The sequence below is a fragment of the Sinohyriopsis cumingii genome, chromosome 7 (genome assembly GCF_028554795.1).
Source record: "Sinohyriopsis cumingii isolate HCF-2022 chromosome 7, ASM2855479v2, whole genome shotgun sequence".
NCBI classification, from domain to species: domain Eukaryota; kingdom Metazoa; phylum Mollusca; class Bivalvia; order Unionida; family Unionidae; genus Sinohyriopsis; species Sinohyriopsis cumingii.
The window spans coordinates 133,723,985-133,744,400 of NC_142967.1; the positions used below are offsets into that span (position 1 = coordinate 133,723,985).

General features: G+C 35.9%; 1 protein-coding gene across 3 annotated transcripts in view; it reads left to right on the top strand.

Annotated features, from left to right (window-relative positions):
- Positions 1–20,416, top strand: part of LOC149796164 (ubiquitin carboxyl-terminal hydrolase 19-like) — a 132,654-nt gene that overhangs the window by 3,438 nt on the left and 108,800 nt on the right. For all 3 annotated transcript variants that reach the window (XM_089966102.1, XM_089966100.1, XM_089966101.1), the window contains exons 3-7: positions 519–649; positions 1,196–1,403; positions 2,611–2,657; positions 8,120–8,220; positions 15,454–15,522. In XM_089966102.1, coding sequence (XP_089822228.1) covers positions 611–649; positions 1,196–1,403; positions 2,611–2,657; positions 8,120–8,220; positions 15,454–15,522 — 464 coding nt within the window. In that variant the 5' untranslated portion in view covers positions 519–610. The remainder of the gene's footprint in view (positions 1–518; positions 650–1,195; positions 1,404–2,610; positions 2,658–8,119; positions 8,221–15,453; positions 15,523–20,416) is intronic.

The following is a 20,416-nucleotide window of genomic DNA, read 5'->3' on the forward strand; positions in this document are numbered from 1 at the left end:
TTTGATCCATAATACAACAGGGTTTGATCCATAATGAGGTTAGCAACTGTTGCATTCTCCTGTAGCCATTATTGCAGAGCAATGACTGTAATGTATCCAAGGATGAGTACTATAAAGGGGGGGTCACTGCTGTTAATTTGACAAATATATGGATATGTGGTGCTGTAAAGTCTCCCATTTTCAATATTGTTTCTCCCACAAGACCATGCATTTTTAACCTTAATTGTTCACTAGACCCCTCTGGATCTGTCGGTTATGCACCCATTGACTTCACTGAATTCAATCCAGTTTTATACGCTTGCAGTGGCATGTTGTTGTTTTTTTTGGAACTTGGGCAGTGCCATTAGACCTGTCCTTTTATGACCAGTGAGCTCTGAAAAAACCTGGCAGAGCAGATTATGGCCCATATAGTTGGGTAGTAATCCCCCTCTCATGTGCCTTACATATATCTTAATGTGTCATTGCTTTTGATAATATTACAGGTAGTCTGTGCAATCTTCCCATTTATATCTCAACAGATAAAAGAAAATGGTCTTGGGCATTAGCAGAGGAAATTGTCAGGGAGGAAAGTCGTGTGAAAGTGTCCAAGAAACATAAAATTATTTTGCAGATGAAGAAAAAAAATGAAATACACTGGAAAACATATGAGGTAAAGTACATTTCAGGCTCAGACAGCTTTTGAAGTGGAGATAAATGTGCTGATTTTAAGTATCTTTTGGGTTTATTTCCATCTTGTCCAACTAATATTACCTAATAAAACAAATCACAACTTAATGATTGCATGTGTTAATTTACTGTAAGGTAACTTATAGGTGCCAGCAAAGGGGAATGAAAGGACTTGAGAGAATTTGGCATAGGTTTTTATTTTAAAATTCATTCTAGACAAGCACAACAGTGAATAATAATGATATAATTTTCAGCTTTCAATATCAAATATACTTTGAAGGATGTATGCAGAATTCATGCTATCTTACAAAAAGTTGAAGTAGTGGGTATTATTTTAAAAACAGAAAGTGTATCCATTGGTTACAGAAACTGGCATGGGCCTTTTGCTTGGATAGTTCAGGTGGTTGAACATCAAAGCTGATGTTAGAGAAGTCTAAGGTACAAGTCCCTATGAGCCTGCACATATTTCTTCCCTATGTTTCAATATTCTTTATATATAATATAATCATTCAATTTTTCTTTTTTAAAGGCCAGTCCAGCCCTGCCAATCACCTCTTCTTATGCTGATAAGTCAGTGCTATCAGGTATGTTGCCTGACACTTTGGATTCAGGCTTAGTCACCACAATTCCCAGCTCATTGTCCACTAACAGCAGGGAAGATTCTGGGATGGACAACATCTCAGAACCCGTAAAGTCAGCAGAAAACCAGATTCCAGAGGAAAAGATACAAAAAGATGGTACACTGTCAAATTTATTATTTTTTTGTATGCTTGGTGCATTACACTTAATTTGTATTGACCATTTTTGTTTCCAACCTTTGCATAAGAATAAGTGGGAACCATTTATTTTGGACCAAGTCCATCCATGCATGAATGGATACATATCTTAGTGGATTTCATACACATCTGAGGCATTATGTAGGCAAGCTAATTTGTTACATAGTACATATTTATGTCTTGGCTAGGACTTATTAGTTGACACTGGTTTAAATAATACAAGATCACTAGATTGTTTATAAATATATGGTATTTTAACTAATAAGGTTTTCTTTTATGTTTACAGTGGCTTCTTTTAAAGTGTAGTAGTCTGCAATGCAACACTAAGTTGTATTGTTTTATGAGTTATTTCAGTGCAATTTATTGGCCGAAATGTAATGCAAAAATTACTTTTCTGTTCGTATTGGATGAAGATATTTCTCCAAAGATGTCTGTTCTCTCACTCAAGGCTGGAAATCCTGAAGTATAATTTTCAGTAAAACTTAAAATTTTTGGATATTTCCTTCATGAGATAAAAGAAATATGGACAATGGACAGTAACAAAAAAGTTTTACTTGCCTGTATGATTTATTTATTTCATCCAGGCTGCTCGACAATTGATTTATACTACCTGTAGACTAAAATATAATTTAGCCATTAGCCATCTGGAATGATCTTACTTGAATGACTTTTATCTTGATTACTTCCAAGTCATAAGACCTGCTTGGTGAAATAAGGACTTCTTGTTTCTAAAATAGGAATCAGATGGTTAATAACCAGTACACAGAAAATAAAACAGGTTCTTCTTTTTACATTTATTTACTTGCTTAAATTGGCTGTGCTTTGTGTTTAGCTGAGCTAAAAGGTATTCATGTACATTTTCTGCCTCATTCAGCCATAACCGTTTATTCCCTCTGTAGGATGTGGTTGACTGTTCTGGAAAAATATCTTGTCTGGCATTTGTCAAAAAGTATAAAAATTATGCTGAGTCCAAAACAAAATTGATGATCTTTTCAGAATCTCAGATTATGAAGAAATATGCAATTTCAGGGAAGGTGCACCTGGGGAGTATACTGTCCTTTAAATCTGAAAGCATTGTGATTAAGCAAACATACTCAGTCACTAAAAGGAGTAAAGTTTTTACTCATCTTTATATGTAATATTTTTTTCTTCCTTCATTCACTTTCAGAGCCAGTCTTTGAGTTACAGCATATAAAACATGACTTCATAGAAAAGGTGAGTTACAGGGTCCATAGTGGACTAAATGTTTAGGGTGAAGTGACATCTCTGACCTGTCCAAGTATGGCGAATTTATGGGAAATATGTTTTAGTTTTGAATGCAAAACAAAATTTGCTTAATAAGAGTCTTGTTCTTTAGAGTAAATAGTATCAGATAAAAAGAAGTTCTGATTGCTTTTTATGAAAATAATAAATATTTATTGTTTGAGTCAGCAGAGCTTGTTTACCAGTGAGTTCATGTCCCTCACCTTTATTTAATCAAAGCTGGGGACATAGTATCTGCATTTTCTGTTTGTCGATCACACTTTCATTCTATCTGTATAACTTTAAATCTGCTTGAAGTTAAGGAATGAAACTTGGTATCCTTGTACATAATCACTGCAAGGTGTGTTACACATGGAGGAGATCTATTGTCAAGGTCATGACTGTGAAATTTCAGTTTTCTGTCATCTTTTCTCTTCTGCCCTATAACATTCAAACAGGTTGAGATTAAGGGATGAAAATTGGTATACATCATTACTTGAAGCGTACATGCCAACCATTACACTTTTGATGTAATCTTTATGATTTTTTTCACTAAATTACGCCTTAAGCTTAAATGTATTCAGATTACGCATTTTTTATATATCCCTCCAAAAAACAAATAATTTATTTTCTCATTTTTATTAACATCCCATTAATCCCACAGACAGAAAAGATGGATTTATTCTAGTCAATACATGTGTTAGAGCAAAAATATTTTTCAAATAATTTCACAGATGGATTAGAAAAGATGAAAAATCTATTCAGAGATGAATACATGAATTACATATTGCATTGTTCCATTCTATGGCATCTTCATGCCCCTTGCAGGCCGTGTGGAAAGGATTTTAATATTGGTCATGGTGGTAAAACAAAGAAACCTTGAATTAGCTCATTTTACTAACTCCGTTACTAAGGTGACTTCTTTTTTTTTTACAGCCGAACTAAATTGTGGACAAGAATTTTATAAATGCAGAGGTGTTATATACCGAGTTCTTACTAGAACACAGACTACCCCTAGCGGTAGAAGACTACATTAGTCCTTTGTTCAAAAGAATGTTTCCTGAAAATATGCATGTGCAAGAACAAAAATATCTGATGTTGTTATGTGTTTAGCAGAAGATACTTCACTTAAAATAGCAGAAGCCGTGAAAATTGGGCCATTTAGTATTGCAACTGACAGGAGAAGTGATTGTGACAAAAGTTGTACCCAGTCTGTTTAACATATTAACCCCTGGAGCTTTTTGTCATTTTCGCCTGAAAATCGAGTAGGAAACACATTTTGAAAGCTATTTCTGAATAGACTCGAAAACACAAAATCCCCGGTCATCTTTCAATAACATACTGCTTAGTTGTGTTAGATACATCGTTTTTCATTGGCTATATGACTCGTGCATGAGCAGAAGTGGAAAAGTTGGAGTTCTTGGTTTTTTTGTGCTAAACGGAGTCATTATTTTTGTATGGAGACCACTCTTTATTCCAAATGCCCATCTTATCCTACTTTTTGCAAAGGCTCATCTGTCTGTTTGCAGTTCGTACCGCTTTGCCTTAGAACTGAGACCAAAAAGTCTAAAATCCAGACACAATATTGGATTCCGACCACTGGCATATTTTGGGTTTAAAAAAGTCTGGTCCAAAAAAATGAGGTTTTTTAGCTGTATTTTGTAGTGAAACTAGCTATTCCATATTATTTGGTATCATTGTAGAGCTCCATTTGTCTACCTTTATATAATAACACCTACTTTAGTGTATCATGCATGACCATGACGCTACAGAGCTCGGCACTAGGCTACTATCTCATGCCCCGTTAAGTCATCGCTAGGGGTTAATGTGTTGAGACTTTGACAACAAAAAGGGCAAAGTCAGAGTGCTCTTCCTTCATTACCAGAATTTACAGTAGATTCTACTGGAGAAAACAATTTTTATTTGCTTGATAATGCTTTGAATAAATATAAGTTGGCAGAACTGTATGGGGTTTTAAGCTAATGCTGCATCATTGATCCAGGGTGCGTGATCTGGTGATTCTCGCAAAAGTTGTATGAATTTGTGCATTTTGAAACTGGTGGTGCACAAGAACTCACAAATTAGTTGAAAGTCATGCACATAAAAATGTACTATGCACGGCAGTATACAAAATGTTCTCTTTTAAAATGATTTTACAAACAAGCATCTTAAAATAAATTCAAAAGTAAGGACATTTTTTATCAACATACCTCTTCCATTCCAAAGTTTGCAGATTTACTTTAATACAAAAGGATACTTGGAAATTCTTCTCATTATTTATTATCGTAACACATGTCCAAGAGGGGTTCTACAGTTGATTCCCTTTCCTTCCATGTATGCGTGCATGAACTTTGGTCCATTTCCGGAAAGTGGCATCAGCCATGGCGGAACATAAAATCACTGATTATTTTCAGTGTCAGGTTAGTGGTAGTGGGAATGTGGGATTTGGACGTCAAGTCAGTGGTGTCGGGAATGTGGAAAGTGAGTGGGAGAATGAAGAAAGTAATGAAGTTTATCACAAAATGGAGGACGATATTTCAAGATCAGATTGTGCTGAGTTAGATGTACCGCCAAAAGTGTGCAGCAAAGTTTCAGCATTCTTGGTTGTTGGATTACAAATGGTTACGACACAACTCCAGACAGGAGGTATGTGTTGCGATGTTTGCAAACGTTGTGGGAAAAGTAACACTTTTACATCAGAAGTTGACTGTTTGAATTTTAGGACATAACTCTTACGTGACACGCCAAGTCACATGACCATGTGCAGGCATTAAAGTAGCTATGCACAAGCAAGGAGGGGATAACTCTAATATGCTTTTCAAAATTAATGTTAGGTCTGGAGATCAAAACAGGTCTCTTTTGCACCATACCCTGTGTTAAAATGATAAAGTCATGCATGGAATTATTGGTTTTTATGTTAAGTAAAAAACACAAATCTTGTGTATTTGGCATTATTTTAATTTTAGCGTTGAGTTTTAAGGCGAAAAATGGCACTACAAAGTGTTTACATTGCATTTTATTCTCTTATTTTCCCAAATACTCTCTCTACACATACATTTCTAGAAAGAGCAATGATTTTACTGTTTTTAAAGATATTTGTGAAATTTTTTAGCTGATACACTTTGCATGAAATTGAGTTTTGAATTAAGTGGGTCAGACATGTGTTCCAAACTGGAATATGCACTGCCAGCATGACAAAGTAGTAACGGTACTTAGTGACTTTATTCTCAAAGTGAAAAAATGTTACACTGCAAATTTATATAAACTTTTTGTCTAAAATCAGCACACCATATGGCAAATGCATAACTTTTTAAACACAAGATACACAGTGTTAATAGGACTAATCACCAGCTTACAAACTGGACTGCTACTTTGGCACTTTTCAGAGCCAACCTGCATTGTTATACATAAGACTTAACCCTTCGGCATCTTGCCGAAGTGTCGTTAAGTATGGTCTTAATTTTTAATTTGCTGATCACTGTTTAGGAACATATATCCATGAAATTGAAACAATGCATAATAATGTGCATTTTGCATTTTTGATTTGCCTGGATTGTGCTAATATTTTGGAGCAAATCAAAGCAATGTGAATCCTAATGCACAGTTGCCTGCAATTTGCTCCAATTACCATACGTAGAAAACAGTTTGAATAGTTACGAGTCTAGGCTCTTACAAAACGTAACAGAAAAGATTGAAGACAACAAGCTTTGTAAAATTTAACAAATAATTTATTTCCCCTTGAAAAACAAGGTAAAAATGAGAAAAAGAAATTACGGTTTTACGAAACCAAATCAAAAATTAATCCAAGAATTAAAAAATAGAAGTCCTAAATGAAACTGAGTTCGAATTCTGATGAAATCCAAAATGGAAGACGATGACATCTGTTGTAACCAGTGAAGTGCTGCAGTGTCAGAAGTCTCTTATTGAATCACAGAAAATGTTATTCCAGTTTTTAAATTCTGTATATATTTTTATAAATGTCCTTGTCCAAGAATTACTTCAGAGCACTAGTATTTCCAGATAAAACAATTACTTGAAATCCAAATAATTTGAAGAAAATAAAATAGTTAGCCCAAAACGGTCACAACATAAAACACTTGACTTCTCAAATGTGAAGGCACAATTAGCTAATCTTTCTCAAAACATCAGTAACAAGTGTAACTAAGGTGCAAAACAGATGCCCAGAACAAAATAGAAGCTTTTTACATGCCTAGCATCACACACTCCCAATGGTTTTTACTCTGGGAAAGAATGAAAATAAAGTCGTTTACTAGACCTGCCCAACTGTTTCTACACCAAGGTCAAGAACTAGGTCAGCAGTAGATACAATGTATCAATAAAGTTGTTTATGTCAAAATAAAAATAAAAAAAAAATCAGTCATACCTTTATTCTGGACAATATCAAATCCGGTAAATAAAGTTACATTACAGTAGCATGTAACAGAATTAAATTTTTTTAAAACTAACAATTAAATTAAATCAAATATAAATTAAATCAAATATGCATAACAATACGTTTTAAAATGACATTTTTTATTTACTCATACAAATTCATTAATACTATAACATTTATTTAGTTTAAGGTATTATAAAAAAAATGTTTCCATTTTTTACATTTTTGTAAATTCTCGTTTGTTGAGGAAAAAACTGTTGCTCTCCAAAAGTTAAACATTTTGATGGCTGTTTTTTTTTTTAAGATTTAAATTTTTAAACAGCTCCTGGTGTAATATCTTTGGATTTATGTGGGAATTTTTTGTTAAATATGTAATAATGAAACCATAATAAATCCAAAGAAGTTAATGTTGCAGGTTGAAAATGTGTTTTTCAAAATACCTTGCCCATAGTTAATTAAAGGCTAATGTACTCAAGTCTGACTTTGAAAGTGCAGCCTCCAGTGTTTTTTAATAAAAAGAGTAAAAAATCTAGTCCAGTTGTGTGTGTGAAGAGGACAACATATTTTAGTGGAGCAGAGATATCCAAGAGACAGTACCTTTGAGCTGTGGAAAATAGTAAATAACAATTTCCCAACTTCTTGAAATGGGGTAAGTTAGCTATGCATATTCCCCTTCAGACTGTGAAACAACATTCACACACTGCTGAGGAACAGATTGAGCTCAGAAACATTGATACTTATTCAGCTAGAGGGGACATCATTTGAAGATTTTCATTTTGATAGTGCCATAACGAGTGGAGAAAGAAGAGGGAGAGGCAAATAAAGTGTTTGGTAAATATTGAACTATGTCTGTTACATACTCCCAGTTTTTTCAACTACCCCTTGTTTTGGTGACGGGGTGGGATGGAAATCCTGGAAGCAACTCTGCTAATTTGTGGGTCCTATCTTCAAGGTCTAGGTCATAGCTCAATATCTTTCCTAATTTTTTAAAAAAATTTTTAGACATCTCATAATTGGGGAACATTGTTATCTTATATTTCAGGATGACACATTTACAGTACATATCTATGTGAAGGAAATCAACAAGAATGCTGTCAGAGTTCATTTTGAACCCAAAACCTTGATTGTCAGGTTTCAAACTGGGTAGGTAACTGAGGTACACAGAATTTCTGTAAGTACTTGCTGAATTGCACAAGCTATAAGGTTAAGCCTCTTACTACCTGCAGTGCTATAAAAAAAAGACACAGGTTTTGAAATTTTAAGATTTATTATTGGACACTGGATGCCAATTGTCTCATTGGGTCTGGTTTTGAATTCATTTATTTTTCTGGTTTTGTGAAAAATGAGACTTTCATTAGTATTCATATTTCTAAGAGCCATTGTAACTCAGTTTGTAGAGCATAATCCAGGGGTTTTGGGTTCCATACCCACCTCGGTGGGCTCCTCTGTATATACAAGGGAAAGGCACATAGCTCCCATTTTCTAAGCATTATATAGCCAATAATATGTTAAAACTGCCATCAAAACCAATAAAACAAAACCTATATTCATTGATGTGGGAAGGAGTCCAATTGTGTTTTTATAATGATCATTGTTCATAGGGTTTTTAAATTTGTGGTTTCACCCGTGCATGACAGTATTAAGAAAGCAGGCAGGATTTTCATTTTGATCAATACTGTATGGACAGATGGTCTGTATCAATATGTTACGTCCAGGCAATCCATACCAACCATACTGCATCAGACAGACAGCCAGACTGCAAAGCATATATTGTCTTTGTTCCAACTCCTGTCCAATTGGCACAGTTTTTTGAATGGGCTATGTACAATTCCAGTAGTCAGGAGTCTTTTATCTCTGGTCAGCTGGCCGTCCATCCAGATATATTGCATACATAGCCAGTAAACCATACCAAACCAACCGGCCAGACCATGAGGCATACACCAATTTTGGTAAGCCATTTTGATTGCAAGCCAGTTGGTCCAGCCTTATGAAAGAGCTTTGTATTTTAAAGTGGTCCTTACTCTGTTATCTCCATCTGTCAAGCCAGCAGACCTATTACCTTTAAATCCATTGTGAATTGGCATTACTTATGAAGCCATTTGACTGAATCAATCCAGCCATTCCAGACTAGCATGCCATAATGTAATCACTACTGATGGCATATCTATAAGCAAAATGATCATGCATGCTGATGATACTTTGTCATTTCCTGTTGATGAGAGTGATGAAGCAGAAATAACGCAACATGCTGATCTGACAATGAAACATACATAATTTAGTTCACTATAGCGATGGAGGAAATCAATAGGATTTTATCTCCATTGGCGTGACATCCACCATCTTAAATCAGTTCTACCTGCAAAGTTAGTGCCTTGATAGATGTGACAGTGTTGACATTTTGTCATTCAGAATTTTCCTGTAATTCTTAAAGATTGCAAAAAGTACAGGGCTTCTCTTGGAGCGTTCCCGATCCCAGTAGTGCGAGAGCTTCTTTATGGTGGGTCGGCTGCATGCAGTTTTGTAACCCACTTGAAGATAGTCACCTTCAGGAATATTTCCCCCATATGTTCTCCATCTTATGACAGAAATAACATTTTCAGAATATCTCCACAGATCGATATTCCAGCGTATGCAAACCTGTTGAGTTTGGGGGTGGGGAACGGGTTGGGGGTGAATGTTGTTGGAAAGCATTTAGTAGGGAAAAAAATCAGTGCTTAGGGATGCTAAATTTTAATCTTATCAATTGCTGTTGATAAAGCAAACAGAAGTTTTCATGCATTATTCAGTTCATTCAAGATTCCTTGGATGTGTTCTGCTGAATCATGAAGTTTCCAAATAACTCAGTCATTATATTCCACTGCTATTTGATTCTACATTTGCCTTTCAGGAATGATGCAGGTAGAAGGTGCTGAATTATACAAGTGAGATACCTCAGCCGGTTCAATATCTCCATGTATTTTATTCTACCATTGCTTCTCTGTTCCACCCACCCACCCCATCCTTTGTGTCAGAATGATTTCTGTTTTAAATAATTTACTGCATTATATTGGCTTGGTAGTCATTGATCAGGAACATTGGAACTTTGCCCATGCTAAATTTTGCAGACAGTAGCTATCATTGCTGATTTTCTATACACTTTTTTTTCTTTCCTTTGGTTCTCCACTTCTGTTCGAGCAGTGAACTGAGAAGGTGAAAAAGTTAGAGGCACAAGAGATGTTCTTTATTTTTCAGTGCTATCTTCTATCTCTGCATGGCCCTGTTAGGGAACATATAAGAGAAGAGATGATTGTCAACAGGGAATTAACAATGGGAGGTTTTTCTGGTGGGTTTTTTCCCTCCTGACCAAGTGAATTATAGGCAGTCATATACTATATTTTCACAGGCAGGCACGGAAGGGAGAGAGAGGAACACATTTTCGTATTCATCCAGGCCTTTCATCAATCATCATTGATACACTGCTACACATGCCTTCTGGTGAACCATCTGAGGTGCCAAAGAACTCCCATTTAGTCAGACTTGGACCAACCATTTTTTGCAAAATATTGGGTGATCTATACTATGTCAGAGGGTCTCCAGATTTCGTTATCTGAACATCTCCAGTTTCATGTGACCTTCATGAATGAACTCACAAGCATATTCCATGAAGGGGGATGTTGAGACCCAAGAACACCCTGTAAAGAACAGTGTAGATAGTACAGAAACCACTTAGACAGGGCTTCGGCTCCAGATTATTTCTGGTTACAAAGTCCATTAGCAATTGAGACCAGCAATAGAATTGCAGTGATTGGTCTTCCATATTCTGCCTTACATGACCCCAATCTAAGCCCTTTGGCCTTCACTTAGAGACATTGATGTTTTGCATGATACACTACAAAAAATTGGGTAAGTTCGGTATGACATGAGCAACCTTACTTATCTCATTATGTGGTGGAGTATCAGTGTAGCATACATGCTAACCATTACACTTTTGTCGTAATTGTTATGCTCTTTTTCACCTAATTATGTCTTATGCTCACTCTTTTGTGGTGCATTTAAAAGTAAAATAAAAATGAAGCAATAAAAATTTGTGTTTGTCGTTTTTATTATCTTCTCATTAATTTTTTCCACTTACATAAATTTGAGAATATTCTTAAAAAGATGACTGCTGCATAAGATTAGCATAAGAGTTCTATATGTCCTCAACATAATGTGCTGTCCCTATTTTGTTCGTTGAATATGTTCCCCAATTGCATTATGTTTAGGAATATTAGCCTGCTACCTCATGAATCCAGCCCTACTAAAAGACAAAATATTGTTTTTCCCTGTCTATATCAAGAGACAAGGCAATAATTCTGTTCCATTACCTCCCCTTGGCACTGCCAGGTGTCACCAGGTTTTAGCTTTGCTGTTGTACAGACCACACATTGTACAATTCATCCTCCAGCAATCCAGCCTATTTTGTGTTCCTAAGGGCCCATCCAATGTTCAGTTTGGATTTATTATCACCAACATTGATCCATAGGAAGCAATCATACAGAGGTGGTAAGAAACCAAATTTTGTGCTCACTGGATCTCCCTATTCCCTCAGAATGGGGAAGGTGTGGTGATCCAGTCGTCACTTGCTCAATCTCTTCAATAGGCAGGTCAAGAACAGCAGCCATGCAAGATCTTGTTCACACTCTCAAGCACTAACTTAAAGTGCAAAGAGACAAGTCGTGGCACATGCAAGCACCTTCCTTCCAATGTGAGCTGTAAAACAGGATATCTGCTTCAAGCCCATTCTTCGTGGCTGAAGTGGGTCATATGCTTAGTGTACTCCAACATCCCACCTGATCAAAGTTGCCTCATGTAGATTACTGCTCAGAAGCTTAAAGCAGTCTCTGCAAGCCTCACTTTAGAATGCAACATTCCAACAGGAGATATAATATTAGCTGTTGCCTGGCATGCAATGTCAACCTTCTTGAGCCTCGATCTCAGATTTGGCATTGCAGAGGGAATCTCAAATCTGGTGCTTCCATTGGCCACCAGACCCAACTGGATCAACACAGCCTGTTAGCTTTGCTGGATTTGCTGATGAAATTTTGTAGGTAAGATTTAAATCATCATTGTAACCGTATGTTAGAGTCACAGGTCACATGATGGGGGGGCTTTGTTGCTTATGTAATTAGGAGAACAGGTTATCGTTCACATGGGGGAATTCAGTATTCTTCCCTATAAGAACACCCAAGGTAGAGGTTGGATGTTCAGCATCACCTCCACCTATTGCTTATTCTCTTAATGTAATGTGATTGGGGAACATATTCGAAGGAGAAAGCAAATTTACATAGAAGCCCTCCCAACCAGCCTGCCATGCGAGCATCCTCATTAGTATAACACTCAGTTAAATCTTGCAACACCTGATGGTGCCAAGGGAAGGTAATGGGCAAGAGTTATTGCCCTTTGTCTGTTGATGGGGGGGAAGATGATTTTTCATCTTTTAGTAGGGCTGAATTCCTGAGCAAGCTAATATTCCCTAGTGTAATGTGATTAGATAATTATTCTCAGAGAAACATAATTTACTGAAAAATTTGCTTTCAATGTATCGCAGCTGTATATGACACTTTTCCAAGAAAAAAACAGGTTTCTTCAATTTTAAACTTTTCCTCACAAATTCATTAAATTGATAATAGTTAATTAGCAGACGAGTCTATACTTTTTTAAAAAATGGCACCAGATGTTAAAGGAAAACAGGCTTAGCTGTGTGACTTTTGGATGTTATGACTCAAAATTTTAGAGCAGATGGATCTTTTTGAACTTCAAGACATGTCAGATAAATAGGACAAAACAGCAGTTTTTCAGACTTTAAAAGAAGAATATGAGAGTATTGTAATAGAGCACTCGGACTCAACACTTGTCATACTCATTGTGGATTTCACGACTTCACAAACATTCAGTGAAAGTTACGCATATAGGCAAGTTAAAGTGAGTGTTGAATATAAACAATTCATCAGTATATTTTGTGTTTGTATTCTGGTTCTAATCCACATGGATTTTGTGCATTTGTGACAAGAATCTTGACCAGCTGCAGAACCAGGTCAGTAGCAAAATTTACATTTTTCATAATTAGATGACACGTTTTGTGCCCATATTATTCTTTTTGCCACATATTAGCAATAATATACCTCGGGTGGGGGGGAGGGCATGTATGGTGTAGAGAAGTCAAACCTTGTCCTTTCTCAATATTTTGGTCCATCTAGACATGGAAACATGAACTACTCATCTTTTTCCCCAAACACATCAATGGAATCATTCAGGCATCGGAGAAGGCATCATCCAGAATTTTGAAGTTTGATTATCAATAAGACATTAATGCAAGTCATATCCCAATTCAAGACATCTTCCACACAATTCCAGGATGACACTACAAAACCACACAATAAGTTTAGTTTTGGGTTCATGCCATGAACAACTTTACTACCCTCATTCGCAATTCAAGGGAGATAATGTAGAGAAGTCTGACCTTATCCCTTCTCAGAATTTTGTCCATCTAGATATGGAACTCTTAACACATATTAAATTGGCATCTGGAAGCTTGCATAGGGTCTGTGCCCTTTGGGACTTGACATTTCTTGTTAATTTTTCCATGACCCTAGAAGCTTGGGCTGTACATGCTCCTTTAATCAGCTATGATGAAACATACTGGATCAGCAATCTGCTCTATTTAGTGACAGACATAGCCAGATGAGTCTTAGCAACCTCCACCGTGTTCATGCAGTTGAGATCACCACTAATCCATCCATGTCCAAACATATTCCTTTCACTTTCTCTTGGAATACAAGAAGTTAGTCCCTATCACAATCAAGGGCTACTATTCCATGAGTTCGACATGTTCAGACTTAATGGGAGAGATGATTTTGGCCTCAGCAAGGTAATATCTGAATTGTGATCCAATTCTGACATATCCAGACCATGCTCACTCACATTATTTGTATTGGAATCTTTCCTGGGGCTTGACATGGTCAAACTCATCTATGATAACACTTCAATACGTATAGTAAGTATCTGTAGATCTGTATGCAGAGATTCAGTCGTTCTAATGACACAAGCTGGTTCCTTCCTACAAACAGCTTGTTGTCACTAGCCAACCAAAAATAACCATTTGTTCCCTCTCCTTGATCAAACAGGAATGATGTTAATTTAATGCCAACTACAAATGTACAAGGGGCAGATTGTATTACTTCTATTGGTCAATTGTATATCCATATGTCATACCGGGGTTCATTTTTGTGTTCAGGTCATTTTCTAGAGTGTTTTTTCCTACAGAGACATACAATTTGCTATATAGCTGCATCTCTGTGAGTATAATGCCACCCTTCATTTGGTCATTGTGAATGACATTTCATACTTAATTGACTTCAGGTAAGTTTGGTGTTAGGTCAATTCTCAGTCTTCATCGGTCATGGAACTTGATGTGCAGATGTTAATTGTGGCTACAACACGGTCTTACCAAAACTATATCACAGAGACCTATATTTTATACTTCATTGATTTCAGTCCAGTTTTAAATTTAGCTTAGATTCTTAGGTATTTTTGGCCAGTGTCCTGCAACTTTGTTTTTAATTCATTTTGGTGATTATGTTGCCATGTTTTCACAAAAGATAGATGTGTTGTAGTGAGATCAACACTAACTTATGAAAAGGAGGCAGCCATGACCTACATATTATGCATCAGTGACTAGGCTTGAGTTTTGCATTTAAATCATCTTCTTAGGCATTATGATTCACAGAGGCATACAACTTGATTTTGGTGTATCTTGGTGTGTACAATACCAGTTTGTAAAAAATTGGCTTCAGGGTTGTACAAAAATGGGTGTGACAGGGCATTCATGATCAGTATATACATTTGTAAACAAATTATAAAATTTAAGTAGAAACAGTCAAACCAAACAATATAATTAACACCCTTTAGTGATTGTCTAATATCAAACCAACATTTGACTTTTTTTATTGATATTTTTCACTTATATTTTACATCCCTAAAACAGTCACCTGCTTTGTACAGCATATTGTTGTACCCCGTAGATGGTTGTTAAAGAGAAGTTGCACAGCTCTGGTCTCTTTTAATGATCATGGGAAGTTATATAGAATAGTTTTTCCTGCATACAAACAAAATCTATGTTAATATAAGTTTGGCTGGTACAGTTTTATTTGTGAATAAATATTAAGGAACTTACTTTATTAGGCAAGTATGTCTTGGAGTTTTATCAACCTTTGCACTGTTTACTGTTGTCACATTAGCTTGTTGAATCAAATACAAGGATACAACATTGAGTAATATGAGAGAGATACTTTGTTACTCCAGAGCTAGTAGAATACATGTATATATTTGCTTAAGCTCTTTGCTTTTCTTTCCTTTAAGGGACAAGAGATTCCTGCAGTCACATAAAATGAATGAAGATACAGTTTTCCTATGGAAGATTCAACTAAGGTAAAAACTTTTGTTGTAGTCAGAGTTGAACCATTCTGAATTTTCATCACTTTTGAATATTTCAGTAGTACCCCAAATGCAGTGTATCCCCAAGGGGTGCAAAATTGAGAGTGAATTATAAGCAAAGATTGAAAAAGTTATAATGGAATAGCAATCTTTAGTCTATGTTAGTATTTTTAAAAATGTTGGGTCTAAAATTAGCACAGTAGAACAGCATCAATCTGAAGCTTGATTATCCAAATATTTTGTTCATTCAAACAACAAAATGGGCCCCACACATTTCTAATGTACTAATATAGACTAATTTATTCAAAAATCTACCTACCCATATACCAGTCTCAGGTACTTGAAGATGTTCAGGTTCAGCTGTATTATTGCAAACATCATTTTTAATTATGCAATTTATATACGACCCATTAGAAGAAGAAATTTTTTTTTTTTAAAAAAACAAAACAAATTGTTTAAAAACAAATTTTTGAAATACACTGGTCCCCCTCATATGGCCACCCCTTATGCACTGGGAAAGTGGCCTTATAAGATGGGTGCCCTTTCCAGAGGGGGACTATACTTGTGAGAAGTATGTGTATGTATATGTGTGTGAGTATATAGTAATAAGCTACATATAACTTAAAACTTTTAATATCTTCATTTAACTATTAAAATGGTCTTCTTGTCTTGAAAACATTTGAAGGTAACATAAATTAATAGTTCTTATTCTTAGGCGTGAAATGTGAGTAGGGTATTTTTGGCATGTGCAATTCAAAACCAGACAGAAACATTATTTAAATCTTAGTATATACATTGCTTCGCTTTTAAAATAATTCTCTTTCCATTTGCTCCATGTTCCCACTGCTGCAGAATATTCTCCTTATCTGTTATGATGTTGTTTATTTGCATCTTCCCAGCATAAAATTTTCAGCAAGAACTCTTGAACTCTCCCCATTGTCACCAACTTGAACAGCTTTAAGTTTTCCATCTAAAGTATTAAGTCTCCTTTTATGTGATTGCATGTTAAATATTTTTAGTGATTTATTCTTATGTTGCTAATTGAACCATACTGCAATTTAATTATGCAAACAAAACTTTTGTAGAGATGAAATGCCTTGTTTATAAAGGATGTGTTACATGTATTGTCACATGATCTTTTGGTCTTTGCCTGGTACCCTGTTTTGTTCAAGGTTAATTTCTGTATGTGTGTTAATCCACACAATTAATATTTCACCTATGCTGATCATGTTATGATCTTGACAATTACATCTGGTAGTAATCATCAAAGAAAAAAACTCAACTGCTGTGCGAAGCTCAAAACTCTATCAAAATATTGCTGACCCCATTTGCTGTAAATGTCATCGTTAATGATATAATACTAACCTTAGTGGTACATGTATTTCAGCCATCACTTCTTTTAGTAACGAAAACCTGACATTGGGAAACAGATATTGGAAAAGATAATTGATTTATTTACCTTACCATATGAATAAAATATTGGTTCTCTAATAATAAAATGTGGCCACTTGTGAGGGGTAAATTTTACATTTTTGCAGTAATATGTTGGCCACTGGTTGCATTGGGTAGGGGCAGACCTTTCTTGAGGGGTACATTTGGACACTAACTCATCAGTGCCATGGAATTCTGGCTGTAAAAAGTGGGTAACCACTAGTCGGGGGAGGGGGTCATGAGGGAGGCCATTGTAGTAAAAGACTTGAAGTCACCCATTGGATAGGAGCCTATAATACTTGAAGTCACCAAGTGGATAGGAGCCTATAATACCCTTCAGATAAAACAATTTGACAACATAGTGGCATTTTTATATTACTAGTTTTGAACTCCTGAGGGTGAAACAAATGCATATTGAAAAGACTAACAGGGGAAATAATGGTAGGACATTATTGAAGTCTATTTTGAAGAAAATTTCTTTCTCCATTCTTTTAGACTACCCTGTTTTAATACAGATTTGAGTTAAAGCACCAAACTGGAGTGGCATTTAAAATCACCAAGCCCGTTGTCATTGCTTTATCAAACTGGCCAGTTTGATTAGTATTAAAATGGCCACTTTGGGACCAAATTATATTGAAAGTCTTGCTGCTGAATCCATGTCACACAGAGAGACTGGTTCAGGGAAGTTCATCATGAAAACAGGTATTGCTGAAGAATTTCAGCCTACTGTTCATATGAAGATTCAGAATGTTACAATAACATCTTTGAAAGTTTCTTATGGATTTTGTCATTTAAAAGTTTGGCATTGGTCAAAACATATTTCTTCAAATACATTTTCCAATTATTTGTTTAGGAGTACATCCACTATGTCAGATTTAGTCCTTCCAGGCTGAAAGAAGACTTTTACTGCCTTTGGGATAGTTTTAGCAACAGAAGTGCTAATTGGACATTAATTTGCCAAGATGCAGGTTACAGGTTTCCCTTGCTCTCCAGACTTTTTAAGGAGGTCCTGGAATCCAACTGAAATTTGTCCAGGAAACTCTTTGAAAGTTGTTTGTCATAAAATATACTGGAATTCGATATCAAAAGGTAAAACTAATGTGAAGTCATCGATTTCCTTTTTTGCACTGGGAGTTTCTTTATTCACATAGCTTGATTTGATACCATCTACAGTAGCAAGACTAAATATTCTTTCATCCTGAATTTTTTTATATAATGTTGTTGTTGTTGTAGGGTTTGATGCCATTTTTCAGCACACGATAGGCTATACATGGTGGCCAATATTAATAGTGGAGGACCGCTCCGGTGGCCTAGTGGTTAGAGCATCCGCCTTGGATGCGGTAAGTTGTGGGTTCGATCCCGGCTGAGTCATTCCAAAGATTTACAAAAATGGTAGTTACAGCTGCCTCGCTTGGCGCTCAGCATTAAGAGGTTAGTGTTAGGACTGGTCAGTCTGGTGTCAGGATAATGTGACTGGGTGGGATATCATGCTACATGTCTGTGGCATGATGCCCCAGTGCTAGGCATCACTATGAACTGACACACTGCAGACATCGTAGCAATATGACTGAAAAATTGTTAAAGCTACGTTAAAATTCCAAATCACACATAAACTGCCACACTGCAGACATTGTAGTGATATGACTGAAAAATTGTTACAGCTACGTTAAAAATCCAACTCACAGACACACATTAATGGTGGAGGAAGAACCTGGAAAGAACCACTGACCAACGAGAAGCTACTGGCAAGCTTTCTCACATACCCACATTAGCCGAATCCAAGACTCGAAGCCACAGAGACAGAGGTGAGATGGCAGTGATCCATAATGGAGAGCACTTTAGACCACTCGGCCACTCGGGGCCCCGACTTTTATAATGATGTAAAATGCCAGACTATAAACATTGTTCAATGATGCATGGTTAAAGATGAGCATTTTCATGGGCAGCTTCAGTGAGTAACCTTTTTAAACTTCAAATGTTCCATGCAATGTGTTCAAAGTACATCAACATTTCCAACATGGGTGAATCTGCCCTGATATCACACAAGAGAACCACATACAGAGTGGCAAAGTGTGTTTCTATAGCTTTTTTTTCACGACATGTGACGTGACTAAATCTGGTCAAAGAAACCCAGTATTAATATCGACATCACCACCTGCAACTCAAACTACACCACCCACTTGTAATCAACCATAATAAAAAGATGGCTGTGAATAAGAGTCATTAATTGCAGTCTGGTCATTCTTTGGCTTTGCTCTCTATGTCTGGTCAAAGTTTGAATCTGCTACATGTCACTACTGGTGATGTCCTAAAAACCGAGATTCCTTTAAAAGTTTCATGTTTTTGAAAAGTTGTGTTTGGTTTATGGAATATTTGTATCAATTTATCGGGGATTCTATATATATGATTATTTTTGAAAAAAGTTACCTTCCACTGCAGTATTGTGTCTTTAATCAAAGTATCAGAAATTTTAAAATGACTCCTGAAATTTGTCATTTTCTCTGTAAAATCTCCGTGAAAATAAAAATAATTTTAGTGCAGGAATGCTGATTAGTTAGACAAGAGTGGTCTCCCCTTGTTTAGAGGGATTGCTGCCAAATCCCATCAGTTATCTGTTAACTGATTCTTCTTGAAGCATGCTCTTCCTTGAGGCCTTAAAAATACAGAATTCACTTGTGCCATTTCAACAGTTGAGTGATTCTTTCAAATTTTCTCTCCACAGGGAAGTGTACTCCATTCATTTTTCAGTCATTTTCTCATATAATCCAAGAATATATCCTTGTTTAAATTCACTATAATTCCAAGTCAATGTCTCTGTTCAAGAATATTATTATAGAGCACTTTGTAATTCCAGAGAATATTAATTTGAACAAATAATTCCACCCATATCAAATCTAACTCAACAATAATGTGAGAGGCCCCGAGTGGCCGAGTGGTCTAAAGCGCTGTCTGTTACGGATCACTGCCATCTCACCTCTGTCTGTGTGGGGTTTGAATCTCGGTATTTTTATGGGGAATTCCAATAACTATGACCCAGAACCTAATAAATATGTTTACTTCCAATGATAATGATCCTAATATTTAACCCACTCCCTAGAGAAAATATTAGCTATGTATTATTTGTTTACCAAAATAAAAGTTACAGGTCAGTTAGACAATGAATATGATTTTGGACAAGGTCAAATCCAATTACAATCACACACAACATACAGCCATGAAGAAAAACTAATATGTCAACCATCATGCCTTTGGCATAATCATTGCACTTTTTAATACTAAATTAAGTCTTACACTCATGTGTGTATGAATTAGTTTGTCCAGTACATTATTTAAAAAATAAGCAGTATAAAGTTGTCTTTGTCATTTATATTATCATCTCTTTTTAATTTTGTCCACTCATCATAAAAAAGAATGCAGTGTAAGAATAGCATAAGAACTAATTTGTCCATTATAGATT